The following is a 16104-nucleotide window of genomic DNA, read 5'->3' as shown; positions in this document are numbered from 1 at the left end:
AAATATTTCAAACTTAAAAATATAATATAGCTACTTCTTTTTAGCATTTCATGTAAGACCCAAATGATAGAAAATGCAAGAAGAAAGAATTACATTTTCTTAGCGATATACTTGGGTTATAAATCTAGAGCACATTTCTAGTTTAGCATTCAAGAGAGTTTGATAAATTACACTTATAAAAATGTGTTGCTTTTTATTATCTCCTTATGTGGCACTAAATCATATCAAAATATTTATTTATCTATAAGCTAGTTATTGGAAGCCTCTGCATCTTACTGTTTTGTTCCGCTGGTATGTAACAATGATAATCAACTGCAATGTTTCATGTCTTTGTTTACACAACAGTTACTACAAATCCAATTAATAAGAAATATTACTGAAAACTGTATAAGACCTTTCCAGAGGTGGCTGTAGACTTCCATAAAGTGCCCCAAAAGTGGGGTAGAAGCTATGTCATCAGATTGCATGCACAGTGGTCAATGTAATCTGGTAATGTCTAAAAAATCAATAAATCAGTTTTCAATTTCAAACTACTTTAAGCTTTTATGACTTCCAATGAGAAACCAGATATACAAAGTGCTATTCTACACTTTTTCGGGGTCAAAATTATTTCCACACTCTCTGTGTCAAAATATATTCAATTAAAACTGTAACTATATAACTATGACAAAATCAGAACTACAAAAACAATAATAGTGAATCACAAAAATTCACAAGATAGATCTTATTCAGCTATGTTATTTTAACCACAAACTAGATCTACTTCCCTGTCAAAGTGCAATAAATAATACATTGTTTCAATTTTTTGACACTTATTCAAGCATAACATAAATGTGTTATTTATCGTGTAAAGGGGCCTATCCATTAGTAGATGTATTTCTGAGCGATGAAAGACAAAAGATATCCCTTGAAAATGCCAGTGGCTGTGCTGAACGATATCTGTTCAGCACATATATCTGATGTACATGACAGATTTTGGCAAACGACAGATTTTGGCAAACGATGAACGATATGGCATGACATCATTCAGGGAGTGGACTTTTTTCTCTGCAGCGCTCTGTAGCTGCTGCTAATATCTTTTGTCGTTCGTCGTTTACCGCATATAAACTGCACGATATTGCTAATATCGTACACCTATACAGTCAGGTGCATAAATATTGGGACATTGAGAGAATTTTCATATTTTGGCCTCTACTCACCACCACAATTGCTTTGAAATGAAACAAACAAGATGTGCTTTAACTGCAGACTTTCAAATTTAATTTGCGCGTAATTACATCCAAATCAGGTGAACGGTGTAGGAATTACAACAGTTTCTATATGTGCCTCCCACTTTTTAAGGGGCCAAAAGTAATGGGACAAACTAAACAATCCTAAATCTAACTTTCACTTTTTAATACTTTGTTGCAAATCCTTTGCAGGCAAATACAGCCTGAAGTCTGGAATGCTTAGACATCACCAAGCGCTGGGTTTCATCCCTGGGGATGCTCTGCCAGGCGTCTACTGCAAAGGTCTTCAGTTCCTGCTAGTTCTTGGGGCATTTTCCCTTCAGTTTTGTCTTCATCAAGTGAAATGCATGCTCAATCGGATTCAGGTCAGGGGATTGACTTGGCCATTGCGTAACATTCCACTTTTTAGCCTTAAAAAACTCTTTGGTTGCTTTTGCAGTATGCTTCGGGTCATTGTACATCTACACTGTGAAGCGCCGTCCAATGAGTTCTGAAGCATTTGACTGAATATGAGCATATAATATTGCCCGAAACACTTCAGAATTCATTCTGCTGCTTTTGTCAGCAGTCACATCATCAATAAATATAAGGGAACCAGTTCCATTGGCAGCCATACATGCCCACGCCATGACACTACAACCACCATGCTTCACTGATCAGGTGGTATGTTTTGGATCATGAGCAGTTCCTTTCCTTCTCCATACTCTTCTCTTCCCATCACTCTGGTACAAGCTGATCTTTGTCTCATCTGTCCATAGGATGTTGTTCCAGAACTGTAATGGCTTTTTTAGATGTTGTTTGGCAAACTCTAATCTGGTCTTCCTGTTTTAGTGGCTCACCAATGGTTTACATCTTGTGGTGAACCCTCTATATTCTTGTGAAGTCTTCTCTTGATTGTTGACTTTGACACATATACACCTACCTCCTGGACAGTGTTCTTGATTTGGCCAACTGTTCTGAAGGGGTTTTTCTTCACCATGGAAGTAATTCTTCTGTCATCCACCACAGTTGTTTTCCGTGGTCTTCCGGGTCTTTTGGTGTTGCTGAGCTCTCCAGTGCATTCTTTCTTTTTAAGAATGTTCCAAACAGTTGATTTGGCCACACCTAATGTTTTTGCTATCTCTCTTATGGGTTTGTTTTGATTTTTCAGCCTAATGATGGCTTGCTTCACTGATAGTGACAGCTCTTTGGATCTCATATTGAGAGTCGACAGCAACTGATTCCAAATGCAAATGTCACACCTAGAATCATCCCCAGACCTTTTACCTGCTTAATTGATAATGAAATAATGAGGGAATAGCCCACACCTGTTCATGAAATAGCTTTTGAGTTGATAGTCCCATTACTTTTGGCCCCTTAAAAAGTGGGAGGCACATATAGAAACCGTTGTAATTCCTACACCGTTCACCTGATTTGGATGTAATTACCCTCAAATTAAATCTGAAAGTCTGCAGTTAAAGCACATCTTGTTTGTTTCATTTCAAAGCCATTGTGGTGGTGAATAGAGGCCAAAATATGAAAATTCTGTCAATGTCCCAATATTTATGCACCTGACTGTATGTGTTAATTGACCAACATGTTGGAGAGATGATAGATGCGATTTATCGGCCACGGGAGTGTGCATCTGTCATTGTTCAGGGCCTATCCATTAGCAGATATAATGAATGATTGATATGATTGAATGGATAGGCCCCTTGAAACATATTTTACAAGTGGTAAGAAAGTTAAGCATTCATTATGCTAAAACAAAAAAAAGACCTCTAGTTTGGTCACCTATCGGATTAATAATTATGAATATAGTTGTGTTCTACTTATCCTCACATTTCTGCCTGGGGTACGCACCATGGGCGGTGCAGGAGTCGGCATAATGGCGGTAGGAGGTATGGCGTGCGGGAAAGGTGTGAAGGTGTGCTGGTGTGTGTGTTGATGAGTGTGCTGGTGCTGATGCTGGTGTTGGTGGAATTCTGTCCTTAGATAGGGTGGCGGGCCTAACGATGCTCCGCGATCTGCACTCTGGGAAGCCAAAAAACGTGTGTTGAGCTCTTGTCTGAGAAGGTCTTGCTCTGAAAAAAAGAAGCATGTTTTAATTATTACATTGACATGCAATTAAATACACCACTCTGCACTAGAACCAGTGTATTATAATGATATTACTTCACAGGTTAGTTTACTCAACAAAACCATGTCTTCCCCACAATTGCTATTTTAAGGAGTTGTATTTGATATATACCTGAATAAGTGCTGCTAGCTGGGTGTCCTGGAACTTGAAGTGTCCCTGAAGTCAATGGTGGTGGAGGAGGTAAAGCAGCAGGTGGGGCAAACATATTTGGGTGGTGCTGGTGAGCAGGAGGTTGGAGGGTTGGTGTAAAGCTATGCAGGGGACTGTGGCTTGGTAAAGACAGAGGATACGGAGAAGCTGAAGGATGATGCGCCAAATGAGATGTTGGCACTTGACTTTTGGCAGGAGTACTACTTCTGCTGCTGCTGTAGAAAGAAATGCAAATGTTTAGGTAATCTTGTATGGCTCATGGCAAGATATTGTATATACAATGGGCCACAGGCTTTTCAGGGGTGTATAAATATATATCCAACAAGCCATTGTTAGCTCCTTGCAACCCTGCCAGTCTAAATCCTGGTTCTAACCTCAGGCATTTTCTATAAAAAAAACTAGGTTGCCAGGTAGGTAACACCAAATTTAGGACTGTATTCAATTAGACGTGAAAAGCCGAGATCTGCGGAAAAGTATCGCCGATCTTGGCTTTTCACGTGGTGGAAACTTATCTCCAATTCCAGCCGGGTTTCGCGTATGCCGAAATTCAATGCAATGTAATAGGCGAAAAAGATTCGCTTCTGGATAGCAGGAGAATAGAAGTACTACATTTTTATTTTGGGGTGCAAAGGTGGGGAAACCACTCAGAGCCCTTGGGACAGCCCCCCAAAGGACAACTGTGTTAAAAAAACCAGGGAAAATCTTAAGAACACCCTAAAAAAGTACTTTCATTCTGGCTGTGAAAAAGCACAAAGTGGGGGGACACCTTCAAAAAATAGCGAAATAAGGTTCTGGGGGTGCTCTAAGAAGGGGTCAAGTGTTTCTGGGATTGCAGGTGCTTGTTTGCAGGAGGAAATTCACTTTTATTAAAACTAACAAAAATGAACAGACATTAAAATATGCTTACACCCATTTTCAAGTACCCCAAATTTGGCATGACTACTTATTTTCTCCAAAAAATACAGCTTAATGCCATTCTTCACCACTTGTGCAAAGACACTAATTAGAGGCTATTGAACCAACTTAAATACCCCGAAAAGTTTTATTAGGACTACTCCGGCCCTTCTACATTGATCCCCAATGTTACTGAGTCTTTTTGGGGGGGTTCAGGCTAATTTCGCCTATTCTGACAACACTTTCCACCTGTTCTCATTTCGCGGCTTGCCGTTTTTACGTCTTTTGGAATTGAATACGGCGAATAGCGGGGACGCGTACGATAAGTTTCTGAGTCCAAAAGATGCGGTGTAGGCGAAAAGTCCGTCAGGCGGAACTTTATCGCAGACGCGAAACTAATTGAATTCCGCCCAAAGTTGCAAAACAGAACAAAATTTGAAAATGGGCATCTTGAATAAATAACTGACTTTTACATGTTATTTAACACTCATGTCACTTCAGTTGAACAGTTTACTCGCTTTTAATTTCGATTTAAAGAATAATAATGTGATCAAATTATATATCTTGACCAGGAATGGGCCTAAATGCTATTCAATTATATTTATACCATAATAATATGATGCATTACTTATATGTAGAAATGTATATGTAACTGTGTGTAACCAGTATGAAATGCTTAATATTCTTGAATATCACTCAATTACATTAAAATAACTACTGAACAAATAAATTGCACAGGACCTCATACAGAATTGTTACCTATGTTGCTAACCAGTGTAGGACACAAATCTGAGATGTGACCAACTCTGCATACTTAGCAAATGCATCTCCCTCCCCATGAAAGTAACAGTAGCAGATGCGCAAGGAATACAACAGGAGGTGTGAAAACAAAATATGCTCAAAAACACTGTTCATCATTCTATGCAGCTCAGTAATTGGCCGGAAAGTGTACATAAGAAATAACCAAGTTGCATAGAGCCTGTACAGCTTAATCAAATAAGTGAAGATATAAACAATTTTAAAGCCCACACTATTAAATATATCAGAAGCTTTCCCCTACGGAGTAGGAAACATATTTTATTTTGTAAAAACGTATGTTCAGTACACTGTAACCCTGCTATAAGATCACAGCCGCAGCCGTTGTACTACATTTGCATAATTGGGTGTTTCTTAAACGCATTTGACGAATCACTTGTGAACCATTATCATAATTATCAGCTCACAACCTGCAAGAGGTGCGTCCCTTCAAACAGGCGCATTTGCATTTGCTAGTTTGTCATCTTCAGTACAGTTGGCATTGACATGCCCTTACTGTACTTTTGTCAGGCACATGGCCTCTACAACCCCTATCTCTAACCCCTTTTTTGTAGGGACATATTAGTGCAACATGTTAGGAAAAATAGCCGTGCATTGTGAAAAGACGCATATGCACACTAAAAATAGAACATAAATGTTACAGTCAAAAAAGCTGCAACTTTGCTTTTACATCCAACTCTGAATGAGGTTCACAAAGTATAACTGATGATATCTAGGCTACCAATACACAGGGTGTTGAATGCAGCTGATTGTTGCAGTTAACTAATCATCAGCAATCAACAGCCTGTTTGACATCAGGTTGTTCAAATGCAAAAGGGAGAGGAGTATCTCCCGAAGCTTTGGCATCCACAACATTGAACCACTATTAATGTCAGCAATTAAATAAAGTCTAAAAAAAGAAGGTTGTCTTTAAAATATACAACTAGATTCTGCAAGAGAATATGACATGTTTCGTAAAAGTACTGTAATCTTTGAACAAACCTTAAACTGTTCACACTTATTCCACTACTGTTGTAGTTGCAAAATGTTTGGGGTAGAGACTGGGAAGGAGGTCGTGCTTGCAATACAGGAGGGCTTGGATGAATAGGCGACTGAGAGAGTGGCTGAGCCTTTGGTGGCAGCTGAACTTGTGGTTGAGGTGGCAGTGCTGCTTCTTGTGCTACTGGAGCATGTGGAAGCTGAGGAGGACCAGACTGTGTCTGTGTTTGTGTCTCTGAATGAGAAATCACAACTGGCCCTGGAGAAGAGAGCAATGGCTGTGGCTCTAATTCAGAGTGTTTCTTGCACACTGTAGTCTCAAATGGCAGCTCTGGAATGCTGTCCTCACTCTTCTCTTGACTTCTTTCTAGTCCTGAAACTTTTGGTACAACTGGGCCTGAAGCATCTTTGTTGTTGTTTGTTGTCAGTAAACTGACACTCAGCTCTGTATCTGCACAAAAAAATACAGATATTTACCTTCTAAAAATACACATATACATATTTTACCTAACAAGAAAAATCCCTCACGCTAAATCCAGCCAGACATTGATAAGTAAAAGTGTTTTGACCGAGTGAATATAACATTATATAAATATAATATAAATAATATAATTTCACTCTAAGCTACAGTGCTTTGGAAATGAGCACACATTCTTCAGCTGACGATAACCAAAAGTGACATATTACATTCTGTGCCTCATTATCTGTCTAAGACCAGACATTAATAAGCTAAGCAGAGGTTAGGACATATTGCAACAGAAAACAGTTTTTTTTTAATCTGAATTTTTTTCAAAAATAAACCAAAAATCATCTTTATATCCAATGTTATGAAACCTCCTAAATGTAGAAACATTGTGTTTAAAATATGCATATAAAACAAGCAATACAGCCATTTACAAGCACTGAAAACAGACTGTAACAGTATTGGAAAGTATCAAAATGCACAAATTGTTTTAATGGTTAAAAGTAACCATATAATACATAACAACAACAAAGATATATAAACTTTCTAGTTTTTATCTAATATGTGTCTGACATAGATTGGTCAAAAGTTTATACTTGGATATTATTGTAGGCTTTAGCCACTGCACTATTACATGTGAAAACAAAAGACACTTTATACTTTGAGAATTGTTGTTGTTAACATCATTGGTAAAATAATAAAACTATATTGTAACACATTACAACGAAGGTGACACAAACTGCTACTATAGAAATAGTTTGAAAAATGCATCTGTCACTGCACTGTGCCATAATTTAAAAGCCTAAACCTAATACCCTAACACTAAAACCCAACACCCTAATCTCCTATCAACCTTAACCCTAACTCCCTTCCCTAATCCCTAACCCTAATACCCATTCCTAATACTAATACCCAAACAACCCTAACCCCCTAATTACCTTCAATGCAGACCTTAACCAAGCCTGTAACCCAATCTCCTAACCTAACCCTAATACCATAAACACAATTCTAATACCTTAACACTAATGCCAAAATAATAATCTAACCCTAAAAGGGTAGACTGGATGGGCAAAATAGTTCTTATCTGCTGTCAAATTCTATGTTTCTATGTAAATGCCTACTGACCAAAACAGAAGGCTTAGGAAGGCTGGCATGTAAACTGCATACCCACAAGTCTGTGCTTCATAAATAGAGAGACGTATTTACATAATTTAGAACCAAAAATCACTCTGTGTGAGCTAAGTGTAATGCTGATTGCGATTTTCATATCCTTTAAGTGTACAGTACTATATAAAAATATCTTTGGTGTTGTAGGAAATCCTCCATTGTGTCTTCTGGGAGATGATAAAGTAGAAACAATCAGTCCCTGGTGCTGAAATTGTTTAAGATTTCACTACTCGGCTCTCAATCCTCACATGGATTCATAGCTCGACGCCTAATCGTGTAGCAAATCAGTTGACCAAAATATAACTTTTAACTGTGAAAAATTGGCTGTTTATTTCCACTACACCAGCCAAATGGCAGCTCACTATTATGTAAATAGATATACAATGGAATTTCATCACTTTAAATAAGCAATACAAAAAATCTGATCAGCCTGTGCTTTTTGTAGACATTAATTTTCAGTTCAAGAATACAGGCAAAAGACACAGTCACTAATTATTATTTAAAATGAAAGGTTTATATAGTAGCTACAAGATTCAGTACTATAGTATTAATATCAAACTTTTCAACCAGAGATGAATACACTGTAAAGTTGGCAGCCCAGCAGCTTTCACAAAAATGGTTTCTGAAGTGTTGGCAAATTATCATACTAGAAATTATTAATATAAAGTAATTTTCCGTATTTATTGCTGACATGTACACAAAGGGGCATCTTTAGTAAAATAGTTCTGTGCACACAAATGTACATCACACCGTATATATAAATTTTACATTTCAAAACTGTGCCACCATGGTAACAGCTTTTACCTTATGGGTTGTTGGGTACAGCACTATATATGTTATAAATATGAATAGTTGAGCCCAAATTTCCAGCAGAATCATTTGTACAATTTGATTAGGATACATGTATTACAGAGATAAAGTGCAAAATATTGGGAACTTTAAAAACCCAGGTCATGTGTTGGTGTATATGGTTCAACCCGGGGTATCTGACCTGGGTCCGCGCACCTAATCATGACTTGGGACTTTCCCCGGTCTGAGCCAGGTAGGCTCTGGTAAGAAAGGGGGTCTCGGGTTACTCTACACTGTTTATGATCAAGAAACCTTCTTAGTGCATCGGAAGCGCTCTAATATGTGTAAATATAATGCTCCTGCCTAATTATTGGCAGCGACTTTTAGCCCTCTCAGCCATAAATTCTGCTCTTCTCCTCTGGAAATAAAACTGCCCATGATTGCAGACTGTTGAATTAAGCTTTCATTTGTAATTAGAAACAAAAGATATCCACAATAATATAGGAACTCCGGACTAGGAAGTAGCTGGTTATATACCTCATCTGCCATGTTGAAAGCACTGTAAACAGTTACTGAAACATCTCCTTTTTATGACGTAGTAACATGATGATCCTGTTCTGCAGGACAGACATGGGTCCAGTGTGAAAGGAGACAACACAGGATTTCATGGGACTAAAGTGTGGTATGAAAAGATGCAACATGGGTTGATCTGTGTTCATTATACCATCCCTGACCCGGGGTTTGTGTGTGAAAGGGGTATTAGATACTGTTATTGACATCTACCTGCTATGAGATCACCTAGATGTAGTCACATTGATACTGATAACCTTTGTAAATATATGTTAGTACATACATGACAAGTATTACCAAGCTTTGTGCAAACTCCAGTGGTACATACTCAGAGATCTATGCAATCCCTGTGCCTGCTATTGACCTCAGACCCCACAATTTGTATCCACAATCCTCCTACCAGATCCACTTACTCTGGCTGGCAATTTTACATAAACCCCACAATCAGGGCCATATTAAGAATCACATGGGCCTGGGGCTGAAAATCAAGGGCCTATTGTTAGAAGCATAGGAGTTATGACCAGTGCTGTGTGGCTATGGCCAGTACCACATGGGCTTGTACACTAGCTACCCTATCAGCCCCAATGTCTCCCTAAATACATAAAAGAGAGGAAAATAGGAATACAATTTTATTACTTATGAATTGTGGACAACTGGGTGGCTAATCAACATCATGTTGTCAGGATGATGGACCTATTTTTAGGTGGAGGCCATTGTTAATCTGGCCGAAATAACAATAAGAGATATTGCTGAAAATCTGAAAATTCTTATTATAAACATCTGACTTTGTATTTGTATCAACTAAAACTACATTTAAAAAAAAAGTGTTTTTCTGTTTACACCCCCTCACTCAGACAATGCACAATGTAACTAGTCTCCACCTCAACATAATGCAGGACTATTGTGCTTACTATATATTTGTATAATTACTCACTATAACATTCACAGCATTCTCAGTACAAACTATCAGTATCTCTGTTCATTGAATTTCAGCAAATGACTTTCGGTAACGGTTGCTGAGATGACACACACACAACCAAGCAAGTATAAAATAACACTAAAGTACTGTAACCAATAAGCCCTTTACATTGATCTACCGAGATTTACTATCCCTGACAACTGATATTAAGAACACAACTTGAAAATGATACATCACTGTAAACAAATCTCTTCCTTGATGGAACGGCTAAATAAAAGGATGGTTTATAGCGGAGACAAAAGACACATCCCAGATGAGAGGTTTACAGTAATCACTTGTTTTGCTACACTTCAGCTTAGGAATTCACCACTCTAAAGAACATTCTCCTTGCGGCTCTAATTGCGGCGTGAACATAATAAAAGGTGCAGTAAGCTTTCATAAAGGTGATTCAAATGGTATCTTTGCAGCCAAATCAATCACAAGGATACTGCATTGACATTGTGTAGCAGCAGTAAAGAGCAGTTAAGATGGCTTTAATGAACACGACAGTAATTTCAATTCAGTTAATTTCCCTTCTCATTATTCCAAAGGGAAACCATTGATTTAAGTCTGTTCTAAAAAGGATAAGCCTAGATGCAAAAAATAAAAGGCAGTTGCCAGCAGAATAGTATGTTATTTCAGTATTGTGTAGTGGGGGGCCTCCAAGCATTTGCTAGTCTACAGGGCACTGTACTATAATGTGTACATTGTTATCAGACACCTACTAACAACTCCATTCTTAAAGGATAGAGGTGAGATGTAAGAAATTAAACTGCTGGTAATACAGTACAATATTGTCCTCGTCCTCCAAGGTTCATTCACTTGTGCATGCATTTTAAAAACAGTGTGCGCCAGGTCAGCAATGGTGGAAACATACAACTAACAAGAACAAGCATTTGCCATATATAGATAACATTCTAAAATATAAGAATAAATATTTTGACAAACTTATAAAGACAATCTCCAGGAGATCCAAGGAGGGCAAAGCCCACATAGGAGGTGAAGGTGTGTGGTGCCATGATTTGCAGAAAATCATGTCATAACTCCCCTGGACCCAGACTTCTCAGGGGAACTGTGCAGTATCTGAGAGGCTGAACTATTCTTCATGAGAGCCTTTGAAATTTAGTGTCTCCAAGAAATTAGGCAAATACACTATTTGAACATGACTAAACCCTCACTTGATTTTATCATCATGGAACCTAAATAAACTTTACAAGAAGAATAGTATAGCTGGTAACAAAAGCTTCTGGATACCACCATATGATGACTGCATGGTCATAGCAACAGGGTGATGCGATTAGGTATAAACAATATATTGCAAAAAAATGGAAAATGTTGCCAAGAAAATAGAAACAAACTAAATTAAAAGCAAACTCAGTTTTTAGTAACATTTAGTAACTCAAAGCGTTTCTTGAATGTCAACGTTTAATTTAATTTATCTTGAAATTTCGAGCAGATTATATGCTGCCTTCTGGCATAGTTTACTTGAAAGTGGAGGGAGAAATACTTGTCTTTCTTCAGAGTACTGAAGTTCCATCATTAGGAGGCAACACAATAGGAGATCTCACTTAGAACAACCAAAGTAACTGCATCAACATCACCCAAGGGGGGAAAATGTCACTTTCTGCTGTTGTGTATGTATATGCAAATATAGCTTCTGCAGCTCATATCATTAAGTCCCACACCATAAAAAGATTATCAAATAAAAAGACCTCAACAAGCCAAATATATTCACTTGTGAGGGAATGAAAATAGCTTTTTTTTTTTTCAAAGGCTGAAAACAAAAGCTTTCCATCAAAAAACTGGAAATATTAAGAGGCTGTCAAAATCCTAATATGAGCAAAAGCCGTTGTGTCCCCAAAGCTCCTTTCTCACAGTCCCAATAGGTACGTTCTAAATCTGCTTACACAGGTAAAGAATAATGAAATACATATCCTAGCTTTAATTAAGACTCCAGGGCTTTCTGAATGAATGTAGTCTGTGCATAAGTGGAGTCTCCTGGGATTTAATTTGTCAGTTTTTCTAATCTCCATAAAAAGAAAATATGGTAATGATAAGTCTGTTTGAAAATTTGTGATCCCCATCCACAACTACATAATCTTCTGTCGTTATGCAACAACAGTGTGAGCCTTCATATCTGTGTGCTTGCCTACAGTAGGTGCTGGCTCGGCAGAACATGCAATTATCCTTCAAGTAAATTTCCGCATATTAAGAGCCTCAATATATGCAAGAAATTGAGACTAGAGTCTTCGAAACCATTCTTTGCAGTTATTCTGACTTCATTATTCACTGATTTTATTTTAGTTATTCCTATCACTCATTTTCATCATGTTATGTGGTTAGGTAATTATGGGGTCTATTTACTAAGCAGTGTTAGGAGACAGAGTGAAAAGTGATAAGGTGCCAGCCAATCAGCTCCTAACTGTTATATTTCAAACATAGTCTGTGAGATGACAGTTAGGAGCTGATTGGCTGGCACCTTATCACTTTTCACTCTGTCTCCTAACACTGCTTAGTAAATAGACCCCTCAAATTGAGGTGCTTAGAAATACTGAGATAAAGTAGAATAAACAACAAAAAATACCATCTACAATGCAAACGTATTTAAAGATACCAAGTTAAAATGTAATTTTTATTGCACATAATTATACATAGCTTCAAAGTACTTTTCTGTTGCTAGTAGTAACATCACTGTGGGTCATACATTTACATTTTTGTCATTAAGCTATTGATATTGTTATGGTTAACTTAATGGTTAGGATATCAGCAGGTCTCTGATGAATTAACAGAGGCATCAAGCGACCATGTAGTGACTTGAAAATATACATAGATCTATCAAATTCTCCAACTTCCTCCTCAAGCAGGGGATTGAATAAAGAAACATATGTAAATTAAATTTTCAAATACCTTGAATTAACAGCAATGCAGTGAAATATTTCGGTCAATATCCCGCCACATGGGTTGCTGGCGCTTAGAATACCGGCGTAGGTATCCCAAAGGTAAGGGGAAGGGTTAGCGTTAGGCACTAGGAGAAGGGATAGGGTTAGGCACTAAGGGGGAGGGTTAGCATTAGGCACTAGGGGAAGGGATAGGGTTAGGCACTAAGGGGGAGGGTTAGCGTTAGGCACTAGGGGAAGGGATAGGGTTAGGAACTAAGGGGGAGGGTTAGCATTAGGCACTAGGGGAAGGGATAGGGTTAGGCACTAAGGGGGAGGGTTAGCGTTAGGCACTAGGGGAATGGATAGGGTTAGGCACTAAGGGGGAGGGTTAGCGTTAGGCACTAGGGGAAGGGATAGGGTTAGGCACTAAGGGGGAGGGTTAGCGTTAGGCACTAGGGGAAGGGATAGGGTTAGGCACTAAGGGGGAGGGTTAGCGTTAGGCACTAGGGGAAGGGATAGGGTTAGGCACTAAGGGGGAGGGTTAGCGTTAGGCACTAGGGGAAGGGATAGGGTTAGGCACTAAGGGGGATGGTTAGCGTTAGGCACTAGGGGAAGGGATAGGGTTAGGCACTAAGGGGGAGGGTTAGCGTTAGGCACTAGGGGAAGGGATAGGGTTAGGCACTAAGGGGGAGGGTTAGCGTTAGGCACTAGGGGAAGGGATAGGGTTAGGCACTAAGGGGGAGGGTTAGCGTTAGGCACTAGGGGAAGGGATAGGGTTAGGGACTAAGGGAAGAATGTTAGATTTAGGGTGCAGGGAGGGAGAGGTTAGGTTTAGGCACTAGAAAGAGGAAGGTTAGGTTTAGGCACCAGGGAAGGAGGGTTAGGGTTAGGGGTAGGTAGAGGGAGAGGGTTAGAATACCTACCGCCAGGTGTCGGTATCCGAACCCTGTTGGGATACCAGCGTTGGTATTTTGACCGCCGGGTTCCCGAGCGTCGACATCCCATACCCAACCCGCTACAAAACATACAAGTTTGTTCACTACAATGTGCGATCTATCTTAACAAATACAATAAAACGCTGTTCAATCAGAAAACATGGAAGAACAATGCATTTTTATCACTGAATTTTATATCTTACTATAATAAGTTCCACAAATTTGTTTCACAATCAATAGCACAATACTAAAAAGCCTATATGGCTTTATGTGTATTCCACAAGAGAGACTGTAAATCCTGTTCATTTTCGCACTGATACATTTTCTATTATTTCTTAAAATATCCATTTAACAACTATAATTTGCTGTCAGCCGTGCAATTCATAAGCACTTTGTTTTGAGCAGTAACTGTACTGTAAGTGTTTATTAAAGCAGACTTGTATTAAACAGGCTGGCAGCGTTCCCAACATACAGGCTCAAGGCACAAAAATTAATATGCTGACATTTAATGTTAATAAAGGGTCTGAACAATATGCGCCTCTTCAAACTCCTTGTTCATTTGGAATTTAATTTACAGAGAAAATGTGCTCCTCCGGATCAGCTGTGTTGGTAAACACGCATTAAAATTGACAGTCATATAGCCTCTAATCATTTTATAAACTTTTAACCACTGATAGTATGTGACAGGATGGATGTTTCCAATTAGACTAGTCTATAAAGTATGTGTGTAAAAAAGCATGCAATTTGGAAGGGTTTCAATTAAATGCAATGAGCAATAAAAAAAGCACCTCATATTGTGTAAAATACCGTTGTAGATCAGGTCATTGGATACTGTAATGCTAATTCAACACATCAGTCATATTTCAATCTATCATATTTACATATATAGTATTACAGTCAGCACAGTTGTGGAGCTGACAGATTCATGAAACTGACTAACTTACAAGCTCTACATCCTTGGTCTCCAATAACAATTCTCCAATAACAATACCATGCATACTTGTATGCCCATTAGCACATTTCTAACAACATATGGTCTAAAAAAAAGAAGAATCTGGTAGATACATAGAGAGAGCTAACACTAGCTAAGAAGCATATAACTAGCGACTTCGGTAAATAAATTGATGTAGCAGGTGTAAATCTTAAGGTGTTCCTTCCAACGTGAAAGACCCTCTAAACTCGGATTAATATTAAACATGAATCTTTCATTTGGATCACATAATAAGGAAACTGAAGTAATCAGGTTAGAAAAAATATAAAAATAAAATGAGCAGTGAGCAGATGTCATTTCAATGGAGTCACTCAGCTTTCAGTTTAAGAAATATAAATGTCAACATGCAAATGAATTGGTAAACAAATTTGCATTCAAAACAGAGATTTCCACAGCTTAAAGATGTGTATATAGTGTGTATCTGTCAGTCAAACTAGATATATTTGGCATAGTGGATAGCATTGCCGCATCGCCACCGTGGAGCCACTTTCAATTACGACCAGGCACTATCTGTGTGGAGTTTATGTATTCTTACTGCGCATGTGTGAGGTATTTTCCTGCAGTCCATAAGTAGGTTAATTGGCTTCTCAAAAAATGGACCCTTGAGTGTGTGTATTGGTGTTTGAGAATATAATTCTAAATGGGCTGGGACTGTTGGGAATGATCAGATTCTCTGCTGGTAATATGTTGGCGCTATACAAATATACAATTTTTTTTCTTAAAATTGCCAAATTGCAACGTACAGTTCTAGCAAAAAATCAGTATCAAAACCTTGCTCCTTGCTCTTGCTCTGATACCAAGAGCTACTTTGCTTAAGCGATAATGTGAATTAGCTTTTGTGTGGTCACCCTGTGAAGATTGTATAACACTTATATAGTTTGAGATCGTATAAGACTTTTCTCATCCTCAGAGAGTAATGTATAGACAAAAGCCATAAAGCCATGGTTGAAATGACATGATGATAGTTTAGTACCAGACAGCAATATTTAAAAAGAAAATTGAAGTCGTTGACAATTAGATCAACTCTTTTTATGTGGATGCCTTACAATATAAGCAATCTCTTATTATATTATAAAACGTACCACTTAGCATTATTTACTAGTCATATAGCGCATACATATTCCGCACATTCCACATATTGCTACTAAGAATATTTGTCCTTTCAC

General features: G+C 38.2%; 1 protein-coding gene across 6 annotated transcripts in view; it reads right to left on the bottom strand.

Moving 5' to 3' along the window:
- The window catches only part of AUTS2 (activator of transcription and developmental regulator AUTS2), a 1638780-nt gene that overhangs the window by 36027 nt on the left and 1586649 nt on the right, over positions 1-16104 (bottom strand). For 4 of the 6 annotated variants that reach the window (XM_088445914.1, XM_088445917.1, XM_088445915.1 and 1 more), the window contains 3 exons: positions 6190-6637; positions 3460-3713; positions 3051-3292 (listed from right to left, as the gene is read on the bottom strand). In XM_088445914.1, the coding sequence (XP_088302040.1) occupies positions 3051-3292; positions 3460-3713; positions 6190-6637 (944 nt within the window). The remainder of the gene's footprint in view (positions 1-3050; positions 3293-3459; positions 3714-6189; positions 6638-16104) is intronic. The other 2 variants (XM_088445916.1, XM_088445919.1) reach the window with 1 other exon arrangement.

Source organism: Taudactylus pleione, unplaced genomic scaffold (genome assembly GCF_031769625.1).
Source record: "Taudactylus pleione unplaced genomic scaffold, aTauple2 ptg000391l, whole genome shotgun sequence".
NCBI lineage: Eukaryota > Metazoa > Chordata > Amphibia > Anura > Myobatrachidae > Taudactylus > Taudactylus pleione.
Note: the sequence above shows the minus strand (reverse complement) of the source record. Positions and strands in the feature narration are given on the sequence as shown.